A 20,761-nucleotide genomic window follows, 5' to 3' on the forward strand; every position below is an offset into this window, starting at 1 on the left:
TCGATATAATCGATAATAGATATCGTTATAGTAGTATTCGTTACACTATCGTCGTAGGTTAACTAGGCGGTAGTATGTATATTCAAACTCGCGAATTGCCGCTATCTAAGCAGCTACTCGAGCATCTTTAGTAAGGTTTGTAGCCGTGGATTTATAGACGGCCTTCCGTACGTGTTTCTTCGACTTCCGCTTTCCTAATGGCATTGTAATAGTATTAAATAATTAAATAAAATAGTCTACATATGCTATTGCAGATAGGTGTTGGTTGCCAAGGCTATTTTGCAGATAGGTGTGGACCGCTTACAAAGTAAGCGGCGTGTGACTCCACCAAGCCGCGGATACCGCAATGCTACACACTGACAGCAGAATCAGAATCAGGAGCTGAAGTTGAAGGTTGACTGCGGCCTCAACGTCACTTCTTGGCGACGCGAGGCGCTTGCAGGGATCCACGATCCACGCTACCTGAGCCTACCTCCAGCGTCATGGCTCCTTCCCTCTGAGTGCATCTAATGCTGCACAACACCTCCATGTATTATCATCTCGCATAGCCCGGCGTCGCGGCAATGTTTTCTGGCTCTTCTTCCTACCTCGGCGGCGCCAACAGCGCCCGCCAACAACCTCAGTATGGCGCGCAGCAGGGTTTCCAGCAGCAACCGCAGTATGGCGCGCAGCAGCCGGCATTCGGCCAAGCGCCATTGCAGCAGCAGTATACTGGATATCCTGCTGGAGGATTGCAACCGCAAGCGACGGGCTTTCCGGGCCAGCAACAGCCTCAGCAGCAGTATGGACAGCAGCAACAGCAATACCCGGCTTTCCAACAGCCCCAGCTCACTGGCTTCCAGCAACCTCAGCAGCAGCAGCAGCAGGCACCACAACTCAATGTTCAGCAGCCTCAGCCGACGGGGTTCCAGCAACCACAGCAGACGGCATTCCAACAGCCAATGCAGGCGCAACCGACCGGCATGAACAGCAGTGATATGGCTAACTCCTTCCGCTCGCCAGCTCCACAGCCCGCGCCGTCAACACCCGCCAAGTCTGGAGGCAGCAAGATCCCTAATATTCGCTTAAGCTTCATCACGGCAGCAGACCAGGCAAAGTTTGAGCAGCTGTTCAAGAGCGCGACTAGCGGTGAGCAGGCGCTGAGCGGAGAGAAGGCAAAGGACTTGCTGTTGAGAAGTAAGCTGGATGGGAACAGCTTGGCGCAGGTATGGACACTGTCGGATACCACAAAATCAGGGCAGCTACTCTTCCCAGAGTTCGCACTGGCAATGTACCTCTGCAACCTGAAGTTGACTGGGAAAGCTTTGCCACCGTCTCTGCCTGAGAAAGTGCGCAATGAGGTGTCGAGCATGGTAGACATCATCTCATTTGCAGTTGAAGACAGCTCGTCCGCATCAGCGCCATCGTCCAATGCGCCCAACTTCAACGAGCCTCCCAAGATCCAGCAACCTCAAGCACAGAACCCGAGCAATACTCAGCTCTTGAGCACTCTCACCGCGCAGCCTACTGGAGCCTTTCAAGGACTCCTGCCTCAACCGACTGGCTTCCAGCAGCCACAGCAGACCTTCCAACAGCCAATGCAGACTGGGCTTCAGACTCAAGCCACCGGATTTCAACAAGCCCAAGGATATACTGGGCCTCGCCCACCGATGCCACCGATGCCTGCAGGATTTGGACCGAGCTCAGGACTGTCGCCGCAGCAGACCGGCTACCCGATGGCCGCCCCTCTTAATGCTCAGCCCACCGGTCGACCTGGTCAGTGGGGTCTGGTCAACGCGCCAGCTTCTGGGCTTCCAAATCTTCAAGCTATGCAGCAGCAGATGATGCCTCAACCTGGCAGAGAATCTGGCTTCACCACGCAAGGTCTTCGCGGTAACGCGACCGTGCCGTGGGCTGTCACCAAGGACGAAAAGAAGATCTACGACGAGATGTTCAAGGCCTGGGATGGTTTCGGTAAAGGCTACATCACAGGCAATCAGGCTATTGAGATCTTTGGTCAATCGGGTCTGGAGAAGCCTGACTTAGAACGCATCTGGACACTTTCCGATCCTCACAATAAGGGCCGCCTGAACCTGGACGAATTCGCTGTCGCGATGCACTTGATCTATCGAAAGCTGAATGGCTATCCGATCCCGAACCAGCTCCCACCTGAGCTCATCCCACCTTCAACGCGCAATATCAACAACAGCATAGATGCTATGAAAGGACTTCTGAGAGGCGAGGCCGATGAGCGCAAGTCGTCCGGTGCTTTCTTGCAGCCTCAGAGGACCGGCGTGAGCTACTTGAAGGGTCACTCGTTCAAGGCGAACGGTGCACCGGGCTCGCGAAAAGATGCGACAGTCTTCAAGAACAACGATGATGATGTCGGATACCGCTCCTCTGCCAGGCGTAGAGTTGGTGATCATGCTAGGTCTGGTTCGCCAGCACTCAGTGACACGAGCAGCGTTAATACCGCCGATGAGATGAGCATCGACCAGCTGAAGAAGACTATTCGCGAGAAGCAAGTGTTACTAGACGCTATGGATTTCGAGGATGAGGGTAAAGCAGACGAGGAGGATGCCTTGGATCGCAAGGACAGGAAAGAGGCAGAAGAGCTCTTCAGGCGGATCAGGCGGATACAAGAGGACATCGATGGTCATCCGAATAGTGCGTTCAAGACTGGTGACTCCGACGCCGAGAGGCGAGCGTTGCAAAGACAGCTGCGGACCATGCAAGATCGCCTACCCGAGCTGGCCAGCCACGTCAGACGCTGCGAGCGTGCGATCGCAGACGCTCAGCTGGAACTTTTCAGGCTGAAAGATGCCAAGGCCAACCCGTCATCTGCGCAAGCAATTGTTGGTACTGGTCCAGGAGGCGCCGTCACCGAAAGTGATCGTCTCAAGGCAAGAGCTAAGGCGATGATGCAGCAGCGATCTGCAGCTCTTACCGGCAGGAAGATAGACGTTGGCGATGATGGTACTGCTGCAGCTCAGCGCCTTGAGGAGGAAAGCAAACGCGTCACACGCGAGCGCGAGGACAATGAGAAGATGGTCCGGGACGTGGAAGAGAGTGTGACAGAATACAGCAAGGGTTTGGAATCAAGTCTCAAGGAAGGAGCTGAAAGTGCCTCTGATGAGCACGAAAGACGAAGATGGGAAGATGGGCTTGGTGTGGAGGATGAGGTCAAGGACTTCATCTTTGATCTACAGCGCAGCTCGCGTGCAGCTCGTGTGCGCAATGAAGAAAGGCCTCAGCCTCGCGCAAAGCCTCCCGTTGAGGACGATTCGAGCTGGACCAGCACACCCGTCACTGGCACCGGAAGTCCAGCATCGAGCAGAGCGCCCGCTGCTTCATCTCCAGCAACGACCGGATCCTCATACTCAAGCTACCGAACTGCGGAAGAACGGGCGGCATTCATCAAGCAGCAAGCGGAGCAGCGCATGGCTGAGCGTCTGGCTGCACTGGGAATCAAGGCGCCGTCTAAGAGTGGTGGTGAGACTGCAACACAACGAGCTGAGCGAGAACGAAAGGAGCGGGAAGCCAAGTTGCGACAAGCTGAAGAAGAGGACGCAAGACGCGAGCAGGAGAGAAGGGCAAGAATTGATGGCGAATCGATCGCGCCACCCTCGCCAGCTGCTACCGCAGGCAAACCAAAGCCTCCACCTCCAGCCCCACGCAAGAACAGGAGTGAAAGTCTTCAAAGTGATACACAGCACAAAGCTGAGGTCAAACCCGCTGAGACTCAGATCAAGGAGCAAGCTTTGCGAGAGCAGGAAGCTGCATTGGCGAAGGAAACCGAGCAAATGGAGTATGTGAATATAATACGCATAGTCAAGCTTTGTGCTAACAGTGTCATAGGGGCGAGGAGGCACGTCAAGAACGTGAACTTCAACAACAACGTCAAGAAGCTGAAGCTTCACTTCGAGCTCTCGAAGAACAAGTCAAAGCCGGAAAAGCCAAGAAAGCCGAAGAGAAGAAGGCTCGAGAGGCAGCGAAGCGCGAGCATGCTGAAAAAGAAGCTCGTCTTGCAACCCAAAGAGCTGAGATTGAGGCTGCCAAAGAACGCGAAAGGCAACTTCGCCTCCAGCTCGAGAGCATGGACGATGACGACTCCAGCGATGATGAAGTCGAACGGAACATGCCTGCCGAAAGCACGCCAACACAGAGTACAGAATTGCCGAAGATTAATGAGCCGCCGCCAGCTCCTCCGCTCCCAGAGACATCAGCGCCACCACCTCCGCCACCGATGCCTGAGACCGCGACAAGTCCGCCGGCCGTGTCCAGCCCGCCATCCGAATCGAAGAATCCGTTTTTCAAGAGCATGAACCAGTCAGCGGCCTCTACATCCAACTTCACGTCGCCAGAAGCTCCTGAGAAGAAGGACACGAATCCGTTCCATCGTCTCACTCAGCAAGACCTTGCCAAACAGCAAGCACTTCCTGAACCGTCTGCGGCGCCAAGCAGGACAAGATCAAAGCCAGCTGACGAGGATGACTGGTCTGTGCTCGATTCAAGCGATGATGAAAGTGACGACGACGATAAGCCGCAAGGCGGAAGTGCGAAGCAGCTTGCGTCAATCCTGTTCGGCACGATGGCTCCTCCACGACCCTTGTCTGCAATGGACAGTCCAGTCTCGGGACCAGGATCGCCGGCCAATGCAGGCCGCATCGCCAGTCCTCCGCCTACAAACAGCACGCCAAGTGCACCGCCGCCACCTCCGCCTATGCCTGGGTCTTTCGACGAACCTCTTGGCGCACCGCCGCCTCCTGGACCTCCTCCACCACCAAGCATGCCTCCAAGTTCAGGCCCGCCAGCCGGTCTACCTGATCGTAGTGGTCTCCTCGAACAAATCCAGCTTGGCAAAGGGCTGAAGAAGGTGCAGACTAAGGATCGCAGTCAGGCTTCCACTGCTGGGCGAGTCTTGTGAGATGCTTGGCTTAAAATGTAATGGTGTGTAGTGTTCGTATATAGACTGAGCAAAGCTGATATTACTTCAACCCAAACAGCTCTTGTCAATTGGATCGTGGACGTAGAACTGCTCCAGCATCCGTGCTACGCTCGAATTGCTCACTCCATCAGCCAGCTTCAGCTGCCTCTGATTCTTGACGGACACGTCATTGCGATTTTGGAAGCATATTCGTTGGTGGTGTATGCGTAGGAGTCGAAAAAGGAGTCGTTTGTAAGCGGGCGTACTGCTGCAATAGGTATGTCGCCATGGCCGAGGTAAGCGTTGATTGCCTGACAATGTCGTTAGACATTTGGATATTTACGTGTTCGTGAGCGTGAATGTACAGAAGTGGCGAGAGAGCCATAAGAGGAATTGGGGTTGATCATCACGGCTCTCAAGTCGGCCGTTCCGCAATTGTGAAGCACATTGGCTACTGCTAACGCTCCCACATCATCGACGTCGCCCATGATGTCTGTGTCAATAATGATCGCCTTGCCGCCATGGCTGGTATCGTTTTTCAGGGCATTGGCTGCTGATAAGAATGAAAGAAAGACGCAAAAGATGGCTGAGACAAAGCTGAACATGCTGCACCGATTCTCGTCCATTTCAATGTATGTTGCACCAACGCCTCCGTGCCCTCTGAACCAGTATCGTGTGTCGTGCGAGTGCAGTGCGATTTGTGATGCGCTTGCCCTGGCCGTGCCAATTTCGCCGAAGCGCCCGCTCCCTCGCCGCAGCTCGAAGCGGGGAAGGATAAAGGCAGACATTACTCCCATCGACTACCTGCTCTTTTCGCTAGACTTTGCACAATCTACACAGCCCGATTAAGGATGGAGTGGGTGTGTCGGTCTAGACATGCAGCTGACACAATACCACATAATCATGGATGCTGCTGATCATGCTGACATGCACGCCTGCACCTCTCTCATGCCAATCCCAAAACAGATATCGCCGATGCGTCTTGGGGAAAGTCATACCAAGGCCGCAGTCCCTGTCTTCGACGTGGCAGCTGTTGTGCAGCCCAGATACTCAAGTGAAGATCGATTCTGCATCAGCCTTGGAGCATACTGACGTTCGCGGAGGGCATGAATCCTTCCATGTGGTCGGGAGTGAACTCTGCGTCTGGTTCGTGAGGAGCGTCGGCGGTGGTCACGTTGACCTGGAAAGAGTCAGTAAGACACATCAAGCACCAGCAGCCTCGACACCGGCAGTGAGCGGTGGCAACGAGAATCGCCCAGCACTAGCCGGAAACACTCCACTTACCGAATCATCTACCCAGCCATGCTGGATTCTCAAGTTCCAAAAGGTGACGACAAGGCGATTGACAAGATCCGGGCTCAAGTTGTTACGCTTGAGGATATGGACGAAGCTGTGAGGTGACCAGTTCCGCTCAATGGTGTCACCAGGAGGCGCAATGGCGAGGGCGATCATGCAGAGCTCAGCCAGGTCAGGGTGCTCTTCGGTCCAGAAGTTCTGCCACCATTGGATTGGAGTCATCTGCTCGCTGGCCATCCAGACCATATTGTTGGCGAACGGACCCTGCTTGACTCGGAGCAACGACAGCATGGCAAGCAGCGACGAGGCCTTGGGGGCGTGATTGTTGGCATACTTGAGGAGGAAGGCTTGCAGGGAGCGGGACTGGGTCTCCTCGTTGCTGTCGAGAATGGCAGGGCGGCGATGGCGTTCTTGCGGGTCTGCCAAGTAGGCAATGAACATCAGGGGAGCATCGACCAGCGCGTGGGTGAGCTGGTGTCTGCTGGGCACTTTGAAGGCAGGACGAAGGGTGCGCAGGAAGGCCCTGAAGGCGGGATGCTCGGTGATGTTCGGATTGAGGCCCGACGAGTGAATCCACTGGGCACAGGCACTGGTGGCGATGTCCTGCTCGTTGGCGGACATCGACCCGATGCCTCGCGTGCGGGCGCGCTGTTGCTGCTGCAGCTCGGCGGCAGAGGGCAGAGTCGGGTCGAGGCGGTGTGGTTGATACGTGCGCCACAGCAGCTCGGGCAGTTCGGCGCAGCGTTGCAGATGCTCGATCACTCGCGCCTTCTCGTTGGACGTCCATTCGGTCATGCAATGCTTGCACGTGACACGAGGGTGGCGTTTGCCCGAGTCCTCGTCGAGGTTGCGCTTGACCTCCAGCCAGCACTCGTCGCGTCCCCGAGGCATGTCGGCGGCGGGGCGCGGCGGGGCGGAGCGGGGCAGGGCGGGGCGGGGCGGGATGTCACTTCCTTCGTCACGGCCTGAGCTCAGTCAGGCTGCCCGGGTCGGAGTCGTGTGTGTCGTCGTGGCTCGCGTGGACAAAGCAGTCGTGGATTCCACCGTGTTTGCCGTCGCAGAGGAGATGGTAAAATCTTGCGCCCGCAGCCCGCCCCGCCGGCAACTGCCGACCCGGATGTCTTGGCACGTCCAACCTCCCTCGCGACTTCGTGGACTTTCTCCTCGCAATCAAGCCGCAAATGTCTTTCTCCAGCAAACAAGGCTGTCAAAGCGTCGAGCTCGCATCTCCCTCAATCGCTTCATACAATAATGAGAGTGTAGACATCTTCATCTCTATTCCCCCGAACGAGTATTCGTGACCGCGATGCAACAACTGCTACAGCAAAGGTATACACGCAGCTCCAATCAATGACAGTGACATGCGCGGCATCAGCGTCAGTATATATCCTAGAGCCTGACTTGGGATGAGGGCAAACGAATGCCTAGAACCATTCGTGGAGCCGAACCTCCTGAAAGCGGGCCAGATAGTGACGTGGCGATGAGTGTGCTTGCAACTGAGCGAGAGAGTGAGTAGGCCTGTGGGCAGTGACGCAGTCTGCATGTGATTTCACATGAAAGTGAGCACGAGCTGTTCAGTGAAGCAGGCGAGCACACAAAAAGGAGCCCTTCTTCGCGTCCACACTCATTCTTCGACATCAACCAACTCACGACTACGACACAATCAGACCTTCGGACATCAACCCGATCTCCGCCTCTTACAATCATCCAGATCATACAGCGGCACTACATTTGACAGCTCGCTTGCCTGACCATCTGCTGCACCAGCGATTGCGATCATTTCAATCTTGCGCCAGCTGATCTACGTGCTAAGGCGCCTTCGCCGACTGCGCTACTCGGACCAAGTTCACGCTCGTGACTTCGCCTTCCACTTTCACTTGTCTCTAGATTCAAGGCCAGACGTCCACCTATAGCACCGAAACAGCTAGCTATACCCAATCCAGACGAAAATGTCTCAAGACACTCCATACCTAATGGAACAAATGATCAATCTCGAGGACACGGACGAAGATTACGACACTGCGTCGGGTTTCCAGTTGGCACAGACACACACATCCAACGATACCCGCCTGATTCGTGGTGTAAGTCCTCGGATCCAATTACTTCATCTCCAAGTACTCAGCACTAACAGATCAGCCGAAGGCACCTAGGAAGACTGACGTGCAGGCACGAGCTCCTGAGACAGAGACCAATGACGATGAAGACCTGGAGCAATATCTTACCGAGGCCGATGACGACGAGGACCTGGAAGAATATCTTACCGATTCGGTGGGCAGCGAGGAAGGCATTGCGTTCGAGAATCGAGATTGGTCGAACTGTGTCTGGGACTCGGACGCAATCGGAGGTGAGAGCTCCTCTGAAGAAGGAGAGTCGGCGTATGATGGCGACACTGAAATTTCACCTCTCGACTCTGAGTCAGACGACGACTCCGAAGCAGACGAAGAGACTGTCGATGTTTCTTTCGAAGCCTTCCCTCCAGAAATCCGCAACAAGATCTACCATTTCGCCTTGGTTGATACGAACCCAATTCTAGCAGTCAACGACCCCACCAAAGCGAATAAGTGCCAGCTATACTCAGCTCAAGGCGGCATCCGAAACCACCCCTCCATCAAGTCCCTCCCACGCATGCCTGGCTTCCCCGTCCAACTCCTCAGATGCAACAAAGCCATTTCCATCGAAGCGGCCAAGATCTTCTACGGCGCCAACTCCTTAGTGTTCTGGATCGGCAAGGCCCCCGTCAACCACATGGACTTCTTCTTCGGACCCACCCAATGCCCATACACCAATGCGCTCCAGCCTCGAAGCACCTTACCATACATGCTCAACATCAAGTTGATCGAGCTGGCCGACCACGACAGTCTTGCACAGATCACCAAGCGCTTCAAGGAAGCCGCCAAGCAAGCACGAAAATCTGGCGAGAACATGGCTCTGCAGAAGCTATACATTCGGAAGCTCGCGTGGAAGCAGGATGAGCTTGTCGCCGAGTTGGTTCCGATGCTTCGCGCTCTCCGTAAGCTCAAGCCGGAGAAGTCGCTGGAGGAAAGCGGTGTGATCGAGCTGGTGGAGTTCATCTCGTGGGACAAGGGTGCTAGCGCCAAGCAGAAGCGGCAGGCGAATGACCGCAACAAGCTCATCCGGAAGGCTTTGAAAGTCAGTCTCCAGGCCATGGAATGAGGATTGGCGGAGACAAAATCATATCAGATCGAGGACGACGAGGGCCACTGAAGCGTGTCTTTCCGGGAAGCCTTTAACTCCGATTTCCGGATATGATCTGAGCATTTCATGGAGAGATTGGTGCCTTCACCCCATGGACGCTCTCCGAAGAAGCATTAGTACAGAAGACGAGCATAAGTTGAGGATGATTCCCATTTGCTTTCAATTGCCCGAGTAGCTTGCATTCGGATCTTGGATATGACTCGAGCGCGTGTCGACGGAAGACTGGTGCGGTTGAGATATGAGCATTCTGCGGAGAAGGCGTTGCTTTGACACAATTAATAGTATCGAGGACGAGCGTCATTTGAGCGAGCGAGTCTTCTATGATTTGGGCCTTCTGGTTGAGAATAGATATGCTTGAGTCACAAGCAATTTGCGAGAATACTGCAGCAATAAAAAGTTGTGCTTACCGATAAACTTCAGGGTGAATATCGTCCTCCCTGCTTGTACTCTCCTCTCCTCACGTTCTTCCTCTGCTGCCTGAATGAAACTTCGCTCGTTTGGTGTGCTAAAGCCGGGCTATTCACAGCAGCTTCCAATGTTGCTGTGACTTAACACGAAGGTAGCGCGGGAGATCGGAGTCAACGGGACTCATATACTCCACTGACTGTGACCGTAAGAGGACCTTCTGCCGGAGTCTGCCGGCGGCGATGCGAAGTAGCTTCATGGATGGTGGTAGGAAAGCAACAGTCTATTAGTGTAGGTTATCTGGCCAGTAGGTATCACTCATCACCACAGGTGGTTCTAGGCAGGACAACGCAGTCTCCACTTCCATGCAATGTATCCTCACTCCTCATCCTGCGATATCCCGCGCCTTGCTTCTTCTTTCTCCTTTTCTTCCTCCATTCGTACTACCAGAAAACAGGAAACAGAATCGCCACTTGCGTGCAAGTGAAAACTTTTGCCATGAACGGTTCTACCATCTTATCGTCGTGATGTCGTTTCGGTCGTGTCGAATCAGTGTCCTGTGTATCCTCTCGTCTATTGCAAGTCGGTACCGCCAAGCTTGCTGGCGTCGTCGTAGAGGTCTATTATGCATCCAGCGGACCAGGCTTGGGTTGGGCACTATCAATTATGTTAGCATCAGAGCCCACACTCTGACAGGGTATCTTCAGCTTACCGAGTCAGCGCAGAAAGATCCATTGCGATTGGTAAGCTCAGTGAGACCTCTCCATGGGCTGTTGTGAATTTGGTCCTTGCAACCTTTGAGGCGCTGCGTCACTTGCTGGAAGGCCTCGATACGCTCCTCCTTGGTCTTACGACGCTTCAGGTCAAAGTGCAACAAGGCACGGAGGAAGAACCCAGTAGGCCAGCACCACTCCGGGCCTTGATGGTAGTTGCGACCATGCGCTGTCTGGTAATTGTCGGAGTCATCAGAGTTGATGTAGTCGGGATGGTATTCATGATCAGCCGGGTCGAGCGTGGCCATGCCGATCGGACCGCGGAGGTATTTGTCGGCCAACTCGAGCGCACCGAGAGCGTGCTTGGGGTCGAAAAGATCGGGGGCGACAGTCATCGCGATGGGGAAGTTCGGTCGCAGCTGGTAGTCTCGATACTCCTTGCTACAGCGGTGGATGTCTTTGTAGATGCCGCGACGATTGACAATAGCTGGATTGACATCGTATTGATGCCACTGGCTGTCGTCCGCAGGAATATAGTAGTGGTGCTCGAAGCTGTTTTGAATCAACGAGGCCCACTGGCCATATGTGATTTGCTTGCCTTCGGGAGTCTTGACGCCATCGAACTTGAACTTGCCAGCCTTGTGCAGGCCATCAACCCAGTGCAAGGCGCTGTACAGCAGACCGGTTATTTCCACTGGTGCACCATCACGGCAAGTGCCTGGATGTCCTTTGTTGCCGGCTTTGACGGAGTCACCCATCTTGTCCATCCAGGTTCCGGCATTCCATTCGTTGCCACCATAAATGATGCCATTCTTCCAATCAACGTCGATGTCAATGTTGAAGCCTTCCCACTTCATCTGACTGTCAAGCTCTGGGCCGGCGTTGTACTCGCGGAAGTGCAGGCCGCTGGCGTGACGCTGGAGGATTTCTTGGATGATCTCCTCGGTAGTGCTGGACCGCGAGTAGGCGCGTGGGTCGTGCCATGAGAACCAGGTATCATCGTACGGCAGGAAGCGACGCCGCACGGGTTCTTGGAGGAAGTTGAGACCTTCTGGAGCCATGGCGACATAGTCTTGAATGTTCTGCAGGAAGAACCAGACGGAGTCTCTGCTGTTGTACCGGGGAAGAGTGCCGGAGTTGAGCAGATTAGGAATCATGCCGTGCTTGACCAAGCTGCCGAAGCAGAAAAGATGCTCCTTGGCTTCTTCGTAACGGCTAGTACACGTGAGAAGACCTCGCATGGCGATCATGGTGTCACGTCCCCAGCAGCGCGCCCAGTTTTGAGCGAAGTGGGGCAAGCCAGCAGCGAGAGATGGATCCAACTTGTCTGGCCAAAGCTTGGCATTGTCCATGTAGCCTTGGACCTGGCAGGAGACCATTGCCAAGGATTTGAGGAAACGCTGACCGTGCTGTACGATGGGATGCATCTGCTCGATCGCACGTTCGTGTGCTGCCTTCTTCGCGGTGCGGACGACCAAAGCAAAGCAGCGCGGCAAGAGGAAGCTCGGCACATTGCGGATGGCATCAAAGCGTGAACGAAGCCACTCAGCGACGGGAGTAACGCCCCTGTAGATTCCATCTTTGCGTTGTGCGAGCTTGTCGAGTCGATTGACGATGTAGTCCAGCGCCCATTGACCTTCGCGAAGATGATTGCAGATGGGATGGCCAAGGTCGTTGTGGTCGACGACCTCGCGCAGGACTGACCACCAGCCTTGCAGACCACAGTATACCAGGCTCCCTATGCCGGGGATCGAGTACACGCCGTCAGCTCCACCAGACATGGTACGCTCTTCGGAATCGGCGCGGTACATGATCGCATTGATGTCGTTGAGGCTGCACTTCTCAAACGCTTGGCGTGCGCCGGACGTCAGGTATTTGTCGAGGCCTTCGCTATGCTCAGCACCAGGGATCCAAGTCTCAAAGACCGCGATAGAGCCCGGTGGGAAGTGGTCGGGCACAGTAATGACAGTATCACCGCCGCGTTGCTCAACAGTCACACCTCGGAGATCCTTGGTCTTGCTGGGAATACCACGCAGCACCTTGTCATTGATGGCGGCCTGCTTCGCTTCCCAGGTTTGGTCGCACTCAAGGTTCCAGGCTCCCAAAAGCCTCGCCTTGGTCCCAGTAAGCCACTGCGATGGGAAACCAGCCTTGTCATTGCCGTAGCCTGGGAAGGCCGTGTGGGCGATGAGATAGTAGCCTTTCCGAGACTTCGGATGCACACGGTGCACTGTTATGTATTCGCCGTCGTGATGCACGAAACACTCATCGTACTTGTCCTTGCCCATGATGACGTGGAGTTGGTTCATCAAGCGCTTGACGCCACCAGTACCCTCGCTCGGTCCAATCTTCATGGCCTGGCCTTGTTGGAGATTGCTGTAGGGAGAAGTGTATTGACGCTTCTCGTGGACGAGCTCGATGAGTTGTGGGTACAGCTCATCCATGCCGAAGACAGACCCAGAAGCAGAAGCGCACATGGCGACAAGGGCCGAGTTGGGAAGAGTGTCGCGACCATCGCGACGCTGGACAGGAGTCTCGTTGTCGTGAGTGCAATCCATGAGGAGAGCGTGAATCTTGGAGGGCACGATCTTGTGAATGATTTCACGTCCATGTGGAGCGCTGCCATTAGTCAGGCTGCCGTTGGATGATGATGGCTTGTCCGTGCTAGAGATGTCATCAACTTCGAACGATCCAATAGGTCTTCCGCAGTTGATGTGCACAAGTCGGGACATCTCGGCGGTCGACCAGACTTGCATGGCTTCTCGAATGAGGAAACTGATGCCAAGCTTCTGACAGTAGAGAAAGTCCATCTTCTCATCACCACTGAACAGCTCTGCGGCAACCACGAGGTTTGATCGGACGTGACGAGCAGCGTCGAGCATGTGCGAGGCGACGTGAAGCGGCGTCGAGTGGCAGTTGTCGATGCGGAAGCCGTGGAAGTACTTGGCCATGAGCTGCGTGTACTCGGTCATGAATTGCCACAAGAAAGGACTGTCCTGTGGGCCAGAGCCGTATCGCAGCTTGACGCAATCACCCCAGACAATGAGCTCACGGCGAAGGTAGACCTTGGACTTGGGGCCTGCGTTGTCACGCATCACATCGGCAGCCCAGACCCAACCATTGTTCGCCAGGGCAAGCGAGTCTGGGTCGTGCTTGGCAGTGGTGTCGTTGTATGGCAGGCGGGTGAAGTAGGACTCAATGAGAGGATTCTCGAGTGTGATGTCGCCAATCTTTGGCCCGTTGTCATCAAGTCTGATATACTTGGTGCGGTTGAAGATCTGCTCCATGAGGGCTGCAACGTCGGCATCGTATTCCTTGTACCAGTCGAGGTTGAGCTCGTTGAGGAACGCGTGGATCGTGCCGTAAGCTGTCCGCTCATCGCCGGCACCGTTGCCGTGGATATTGTACTTGCCAAAGAGCTTGGCCAGAAGGGCAGCACCTCGCTGAGGAACAACTTTCCTGCGGAAGCGCTCGCCCATACGATCTGTGCCCAGACAACACTTCTCGCGGAGCCAGTTGGCCTTGTCCTTCAATGACCAATCCGCGATGTTCTCGGGCACGTCGACATTCCAGTCGACATCGTTATCGGTCCACGCAGACACGATTTGGGTGGTATTCTTGTCGACATCGCAAACGTAGAACTCCCACAGCTTGATGGCGCCGATGACGTGAATCTTGATGCCGTCCATGATCTTGAGGAGATCGTCGGTTCCAGTGAGATGGGTTGGCAGACCGAGAGACTTCAGTCGAGAGGAGTACTGCAAGAGAGCACTGTCGAGCTCGTAGGCAGGTCGCAGATGCGGGGCTGTATTGATATTATAGCCCGACTCCGGGTGCTCCTCGAGCCACTTGCTGTTGTTTGCGGTATGGTTCCAGACCACGTCCGTCAGACTAAGAAGGCCGTACTGGTGTTCCATGTTCGACACGAGATCGACGATGTCCTTCTCGCCATTGGTGAAAATGTGAGGATCAAATTTGTGCTGATCGTAGATGGAATATGGCGAGTTGCTGTCTCCACGCTCCATGAGAGGCGTGAAATGGACCATGTTGTAGCCTCTTTCGCTGATACCACGCAGATGGCGGTAGAAGTCGGTGGGGAACTTGCCCATGAACTTGGACAGGACGGATATGATGGAGATGGCATCGAGCGGGAGCGGAGCATCGTCGGCGTGCAGCGACGGCGAGACATCGATGTAGAAGGTTTCCGTGCGAGTCGGCTGCGGCGTGGCAACGTCGGCCGTGGTGAAAGGTGGGAGCGGAGTGTAGGTGCAGTAGAACTCAAAGGCACCGGCACAGTGGATTGGGATATCGATGTCGATGGACTTGCTGAAGCTCGGATTGAGTTTGTACTGGTGGAAGGTCTTGCGATCGAAGCTCTCTCCCTTGGGCGGGATGTTCACCCAGAGACTGCCTTCGCGACATATGGAGCTCGTGCCTTCGATCTGGAAGCGGACGCAGTAGGCGGGCTTCGTCGGTGGGGCGAGGTAGATGTAGGGCGGAGAGCCTGGCAGGTCCGGGGAGCCATCGTCCTTCAGAGGAAGCAGGTACGCGGTGTGGTTGCTGATCTGCTGCGGACTCATGATCGCGATGGCGGTGACGGGGCTGCTCGCGAGCGTCCGCTCAGCTATGCGCACGGCGCAGAGCGTGTATCGCTGCCGTCTGGAGGCGTGGCTTCTCTGCTGGCTGGGCAGAGTGGAGGGAGCGTGGAGGCTGCGGATGATGCAGCGTGGTGAGATGCTTCGGTGCAGAAACTGCGGTGGTGAGGCTCGTGGGGTAGAGTATGGTATCTTACAATGCCCGATATGTACAATGAGTGACAATGTGCAAGATGGCTGCCTCGTAAAGCTGGCGAGGTGGGAGTTGTGCTGTGAGAGAGAGATGGAGTGGAGTGGAGTGGAGTGGGAGTGGGCGTGGTGTTGATCTTCCTCGAATGGCTACGTGTACCTGCAGCTGCAGCTGCCGCCCATCGCGCTGGCACCGAGAAGGCAGGCGGACCGGCGGTGCAGGAACGAGAGCAGCAACAAGCGCCTTTGACGTCCTTCCTACGTTGAGTCGGTAGCGCGGTGCAGCACAATGGATGCGCCTCCCGCGTGACGGACGCCCGCGCCTGCATTGGAGCTTCGGAGGAGCAAGATCTCATCGCCGATCCCCGCCTCATCTCTCACTAATTATACTTGGATGTCAGAGTATTTTAGCTGCAGGCCGATCAGCGCCACATTTAATTTCCGAGGCATTCCTTCGTAGATAACCGTATCTAAGAAGTGTCGATATTGCTAGCTAAAACAGGCATTCCGCAGACGCAGGGGTCTATAACCTTATATCGTCGAAACCTAATAGTATAGGGCCTATATAGGAGGTGTTATAGGAGGTGTTATAGGCTCTATTATTACTACAATACTTATAGCTTATAGCTCTTTGTTACTATAATACTTATAGCTCTTTAGTCTTTAATATAGCTTATCTTATCCCTATTTCTATAACTTATTAACTGCGCTTTTTGCTATTTAATCTATCGACCGAAGGCTCTTTTATAAAGGCCGCTAAATACGATTAGGTATAGCTATTCGTCTCTAATATATAGGAAGAGAAGCCTCTTAATTAGTCGAAGGATAGGCTAATAAAGCGGACGATCTACTATTATCGTTATCGGCGTAACTTTAATCGTAGTCGTATAGACTCGGAGGGTATTCGAAAGATAGAATATAACGAGTTGCCGTATAATGCCTTAATCGCGGTAATTACGCTATTTAATAAAGGCGCGGAGGTTCCTTACGGATACAAGATCGCGCGTAGAAGTCGTAATTCTACTATAGAGGGCGATAATATCTATAGTTATACGATAGACTATATAGTAAGGTTAATATAGTAGATTAAGTTAGTTAGAAGCGTTAGAAGCTAACTGCGCTATAGGACGTAAGAGCTTCTAGTAACGGCCTCTAGGTTGTTATCGAACACCTAATAGATTAGCATAACTATAATATAGCTTATATCTTCTACCTATTAAAGGAGGGTATTAATGCAGGTCGTCTTGCTATTATTAGAGCGCACTGTGCAAAAAAGGGTGTTATAAAGTAGTCTACGAAGAAGAATCTTAAGAGGGTGTCCCTAGCTAAGAAGGGTAATATTCGACTATAGCTAGATAGCCTTAATAAGCATCTCGGGCCTCTTATAGACGACGTAATAGGCGCAGGACTTTCCTATAAGGCTTTGTCCGTCCGTATAGATGCCTTCTATTATAAAGGTGTTATATAGACCGCTAGTTAGTAGCGAGAGATACTAAATAGCGGTATTAGAGGGGATGTAAGTTCCTAATACCTAAGTTTCTATAGCAACGACTAACTGTCTATATATAGTTATTTCTCTTCGATGCGACCTACAAAACGTCCGATAATAACTTCTACCTGTTTATAGTCTATATCCGTAATGCCTTCGGGTCCTAGATACTAGGGGGGCATATATTATTACAAAGCTAGCGAGCTAAGCTAATCGAGGCTAGGCTTTAGGTCTTAAAGAGATAGGCACCTAGCTAGAAGCCTATAGTAGCTATAACTAACGACTTAGCTTAAGAACAACGTACTATTCGACTAGCCTTCTAAGAAGAAGAGATTACGATATTTCTATATTAACGATACGCAAAGGAGACCTTCCTACGTTACTTCTCTAAGAAGCAGTATCTATAGGTCTAGCGGCTATTCTCTTACGCTATTTATTACGCTCGGAGTAATGCTAAAGTCGTCGAGACTATCGACGATATAGCAACTAAACTTCGAGAAGCTAATGCGACGACTAAATAGGTAGATTACCTTCTTAATAACTAGCGTAAGAAGTCCTATTTGTAGGCAACTTAGGCACGGCTATATAGCCCTCTTCTTATATAGGTCCGGACAACGTCGCCTCTTAAGGGCTATTATAACGCTATTAAATATAATAAGAAGAAGGACATAGTCTAGCTTTCTATGTATAGCACTATAGTAGAGCTAATAACGACTAACGCTCGAACATTATATAAGGCAGACCTCTAACTATATAGGGTCGGAAAATCTACTAACTACTAGAAGATTAAATAGATGCCTTTCTTCGAAAGATTATAACCTCTAGCGGCTTAGGACCTTATTAGAAAGCAACTGTCTATTGCAAACGAATGTAAGGCTAAAGGACTGCTAATATACCCCGGAATAGTAATATATAATAATAGACAACCTGCCTATTGTAATTGCCTTCTATAGTTTCAAACCTACTTGCCTTGTTACTATATCCTTAGGTTCTACCTATTTGTTACGCCCTTTATACTCTAGCAACAATAGGCATACGTTAACTAATATACCGGCTTTAATTCTACGAAGATAAGTCTATATTAGAAGCAGCGAGACGGCAACTAACTATAGCTAGAAGGCTATAAAGATACGCGGAAGCTATAGACTATAGGTAACCTATATCTTCGTAATTTAAGGTTATACTATAACGAGGCTATAGAAGGCCTTTCTTAGCACTTCTATCGTATCCGCGACGACAAGATAGTCGATCTAGTAGTACGCGACAGCTATATACGCGGCTTCCTTCGTAAGGTTAAGGACACGTTATATAGCCTTACTAACTACTTAATTACTAACTATTACGAGAGCGGCGCCCCCGAGGTTACTTTTATAGGTAAGCGGCCGCGGTAGTAGACCTTATACCCTCTAGCGCAACCGACGACTCTAACTCGACCGACAATAACAACCTCCTTCCGAGCGCTAGCTATAGCGCGGCCGCCGCGATAGCGACCTTAATAGCGTATTAATCGCGCTCCGTTATCGTTACTAATACGCCCTTACTTCGGGCCGCCGCTAGCCTTCCGTCTATTACCTTACAAACGCAACTGCGCGTCGTTACTAGATATATAGTCGGTATAGCCTATAGATATAAACTTAGTTAAAGAGGTAGATTTAATAGGCGCCGATACGCCTAGAGCGGCGAATACGTCCTTTGTCGACCTTATAACGCCTTAGCGGCCGTTACGAGTTATAGACCTTAGATTAGAGGCATTAGCAGCTTCTTAGTTTAACTAGATAGACAACGACGACGCTATACGTAAGATATAGGGCAAGAGAAGGACTTCTAATAGATATAGCGATAGTAGCAAGAGGCAGAGATAATATAGCGATAGCAAGGTGCTTAATATAGCGACAGCAAGGTGCTTAATATAGCGATAGTAAGGTACTTAATATAGCGATAGCAAGGTACTTAATATAGCGACAGTAATAAGGTAGTTAATATAGCGATAGCAACAGCGACTAATTAGGCAAGCCGTAGTGCTAAGAACACCCTCCTTCTTAACCCCAATCGTCACCTTAGCTAAGGCCGTCATAATCCGAAGCAGGTTATACCGCCATATTGGGAACCTGCCTGCAAACTTTGGTGGCGCTCGCCCAAAAGAATGGTACGCTAAATTTCTGGGACATACAAGCACATCTCTCTCACTCCCGCGCCGCCGCGTGAGCATGTGAAGAGCTCCCGTCCCGTCTCGCTTCGGCTTCGGCGTGGTGTAGCTCGCGGGAAATGCGCTGGTTGTGTGCTTCACTGTCGCAGCGGTGAACGGTTCATTGCCCATGTTGCGGATTGCGGAGAATGGGTGCGCACGGGCAGCAGCAGGCCCAAGCTTCCTTGTCGATAAGGATCAAGTGAACACACGAAAAAGCTAGCCGTCTGCGCGTGAGCAGTGAGCGCACCACCTCCCCTCGCCTCGGCGTCGTCACCATGTTGCGACCCTCGCCATTCCTCTACACACCGCCTACGGCTGACGCGGGCTCGTTGGCAATATTGCATCTGAAGCGCGATAGCCTGCTTCCCGTAATGCTTCAATCCTCGGCCGATGATGGCTACGCGGAAGGAGCAGTGACCAACACCAGGTTTGGCAGTTTCCCTCACTCTACACTCATAGGTTCGCAATGGGGGAGCCAGGTGAGAGCGAGCAAAGTTGACACGGGCACGAGGGGTCGGAAGGGCAAGAAGGCGTCGGCGGAGGAGGAGAGTGCTGCCGCTGCTGCTGCTGCTGCTGCGGTGACCGAAGACACAACGGGAAGGAAGAGGAAGTTGATGGAGCAGGAGCGCGCGCAGGACGGAGAATCACCGGCCAAGAAGCGCAAGCAGGAGAAGGTCGGTGCGAGAGATGCGCAGTTGGCAGTAAAGGCTCCGATCGACGCCGGCTCGGGATTTTTACACCTCCTGCAGCCCACGCCGGAATCGTGGACGTCGTCGCTGGACCATCGAACGCAAGTCGTCTACACACCCGACTACAGCTACATCTTGCAGCGACTCCGCGTTCGGCCCGGAAGCACGCTCATCGAAGCCGGAGCGGGAAGTGGCAGCTTCACTCATGCCGCTGCTCGCGCCGTCTTCTCTGGCTACCCTTCCACGCGCTCTCAGAAGACGGGCAGAGTGTGCAGCTACGAGTTCCACGAGCCGAGAGTGCAGACGCTCCGAGCCGAGATTACGGATCATGGCTTAGACGGCATCGTGCACTTGACGCATCGCGACGTCTGCAACGACGCCTTTCTCCTCGCTGATGGCTCCTCTCCGAGCGCGAACGCCATATTCCTCGATCTGCCCGCACCTTGGATGGCGCTCAGACACCTCACTCGCGCAGGTCCCAACTCGCCTCTCGACCCTGACACTCCAACTCAATTATGCACCTTCTCGCCATGTATCGAACAAGTCATCGCCACGGTCTCGCATCTGCGCAAAGCTGCTTGGGCTGATATCAGTATGGTCGAGGTCCAGCACAAACGCATCGATGTTCGCCGAGAAAGAGTAGGTCTGAAGGAAGAAGGGTTGAGAGGCGTCAACGCAGCGGCTGCGCATGTGAATGAAAGCGTCGAGAGGTTAAGGGAGGTCGAAAACAAACTGGCACACTTCCACGCTTTGCATCATACTGACAGCCAGACCAGGAAAGAGCACAGCCAGAACAGCAGCGAGGGTAGGCAGAAGAGTAAGGAGGGTCAAAGGGAGAGCAAAGCGGAGCGCCTGGAGAGGATTAAGAAAGAGGCCGATGAGAGGAAGCTGTACAAGGAAGGAAGATTGGTGCATAGAAGTGAGCCGGAAATGAAGACGCATACGAGCTATCTGGTCTTCGCAGTACTTCCGAGGGAATGGTCGGAAGAAGACGAGCAGAGAGCGCTTGAGAGTTATCCGATCGACGATATCATGAAAGGTGCTGGGAGTCCGAAGGCTGTGAAGACGTGAGGCG

At 53.2% G+C, this 20,761-nt stretch overlaps 7 protein-coding genes across 7 annotated transcripts; 4 read left to right on the forward strand and 3 right to left on the reverse strand.

Moving 5' to 3' along the window:
• Positions 1 to 245: 245 nt before the first annotated feature.
• Positions 246 to 539, reverse strand: MYCFIDRAFT_177397 (uncharacterized protein; the record flags this gene model as incomplete). Its single annotated transcript, XM_007931194.1, has 3 exons — positions 246 to 274; positions 324 to 468; positions 519 to 539. 3 exons carry the CDS (start codon positions 537 to 539, stop codon positions 246 to 248), a joined length of 195 nt encoding a protein of 64 aa, XP_007929385.1.
• MYCFIDRAFT_166785 (uncharacterized protein) lies at positions 532 to 4,979 on the forward strand. Its single transcript, XM_007931195.1, has 2 exons — positions 532 to 3,704; positions 3,848 to 4,979. The coding sequence occupies exons 1-2, from the start codon at positions 564 to 566 to the stop codon at positions 4,904 to 4,906; spliced, it is 4,200 nt and encodes a 1,399-aa protein (XP_007929386.1). The 5' UTR covers positions 532 to 563; the 3' UTR covers positions 4,907 to 4,979.
• MYCFIDRAFT_198682 (uncharacterized protein) lies at positions 4,973 to 7,093 on the reverse strand (the record flags this gene model as incomplete). Its single annotated transcript, XM_007931196.1, has 4 exons — positions 4,973 to 5,080; positions 5,173 to 5,217; positions 6,000 to 6,086; positions 6,191 to 7,093. 4 exons carry the CDS (start codon positions 7,091 to 7,093, stop codon positions 4,973 to 4,975), a joined length of 1,143 nt encoding a protein of 380 aa, XP_007929387.1.
• A 52-nt stretch (positions 7,094 to 7,145) lies between these two features.
• On the forward strand, positions 7,146 to 8,002 carry MYCFIDRAFT_177400 (uncharacterized protein; the record flags this gene model as incomplete). Its single annotated transcript, XM_007931197.1, has 8 exons — positions 7,146 to 7,201; positions 7,231 to 7,353; positions 7,398 to 7,499; positions 7,527 to 7,578; positions 7,614 to 7,676; positions 7,708 to 7,729; positions 7,763 to 7,779; positions 7,805 to 8,002. 8 exons carry the CDS (start codon positions 7,146 to 7,148, stop codon positions 8,000 to 8,002), a joined length of 633 nt encoding a protein of 210 aa, XP_007929388.1.
• Positions 8,003 to 8,151: 149 nt separating this feature from the next.
• MYCFIDRAFT_177401 (uncharacterized protein) lies at positions 8,152 to 9,427 on the forward strand (the record flags this gene model as incomplete). Its single annotated transcript, XM_007931198.1, has 3 exons — positions 8,152 to 8,283; positions 8,318 to 9,352; positions 9,389 to 9,427. 3 exons carry the CDS (start codon positions 8,152 to 8,154, stop codon positions 9,425 to 9,427), a joined length of 1,206 nt encoding a protein of 401 aa, XP_007929389.1.
• A 662-nt stretch (positions 9,428 to 10,089) lies between these two features.
• On the reverse strand, positions 10,090 to 15,116 carry MYCFIDRAFT_56808 (glycoside hydrolase family 13 protein; the record flags this gene model as incomplete). The annotated part of the gene is made up of 2 exons (XM_007930676.1): positions 10,090 to 10,480; positions 10,536 to 15,116. 2 exons carry the CDS (start codon positions 15,114 to 15,116, stop codon positions 10,397 to 10,399), a joined length of 4,665 nt encoding a protein of 1,554 aa, XP_007928867.1. The 3' UTR covers positions 10,090 to 10,396.
• A 4,156-nt stretch (positions 15,117 to 19,272) lies between these two features.
• MYCFIDRAFT_141424 (uncharacterized protein) lies at positions 19,273 to 20,757 on the forward strand (the record flags this gene model as incomplete). The annotated part of the gene is made up of 3 exons (XM_007931199.1): positions 19,273 to 19,607; positions 19,683 to 20,503; positions 20,558 to 20,757. 3 exons carry the CDS (start codon positions 19,273 to 19,275, stop codon positions 20,755 to 20,757), a joined length of 1,356 nt encoding a protein of 451 aa, XP_007929390.1.
• Positions 20,758 to 20,761: the final 4 nt, after the last annotated feature.

The sequence above is a fragment of the Pseudocercospora fijiensis genome (assembly GCF_000340215.1).
Source record: "Pseudocercospora fijiensis CIRAD86 unplaced genomic scaffold MYCFIscaffold_7, whole genome shotgun sequence".
Taxonomy (NCBI): Eukaryota; Fungi; Ascomycota; class Dothideomycetes; order Mycosphaerellales; family Mycosphaerellaceae; genus Pseudocercospora; species Pseudocercospora fijiensis.

What these genes read in the sequence shown, in the direction of transcription:
- MYCFIDRAFT_166785 (XM_007931195.1), top strand. Translation starts at nt 564, where the DNA reads ATGTTTTCTGGCTCTTCTTCCTACCTCGGCGGCGCCAACAGCGCCCGC. An exon ending in ATACACAGCACAAAGCTGAG is followed by an intron (nt 3,705 to 3,847) that starts GTCAAACCCGCT and finishes AGGGGCGAGGAG; the next exon opens with GCACGTCAAGAACGTGAACT.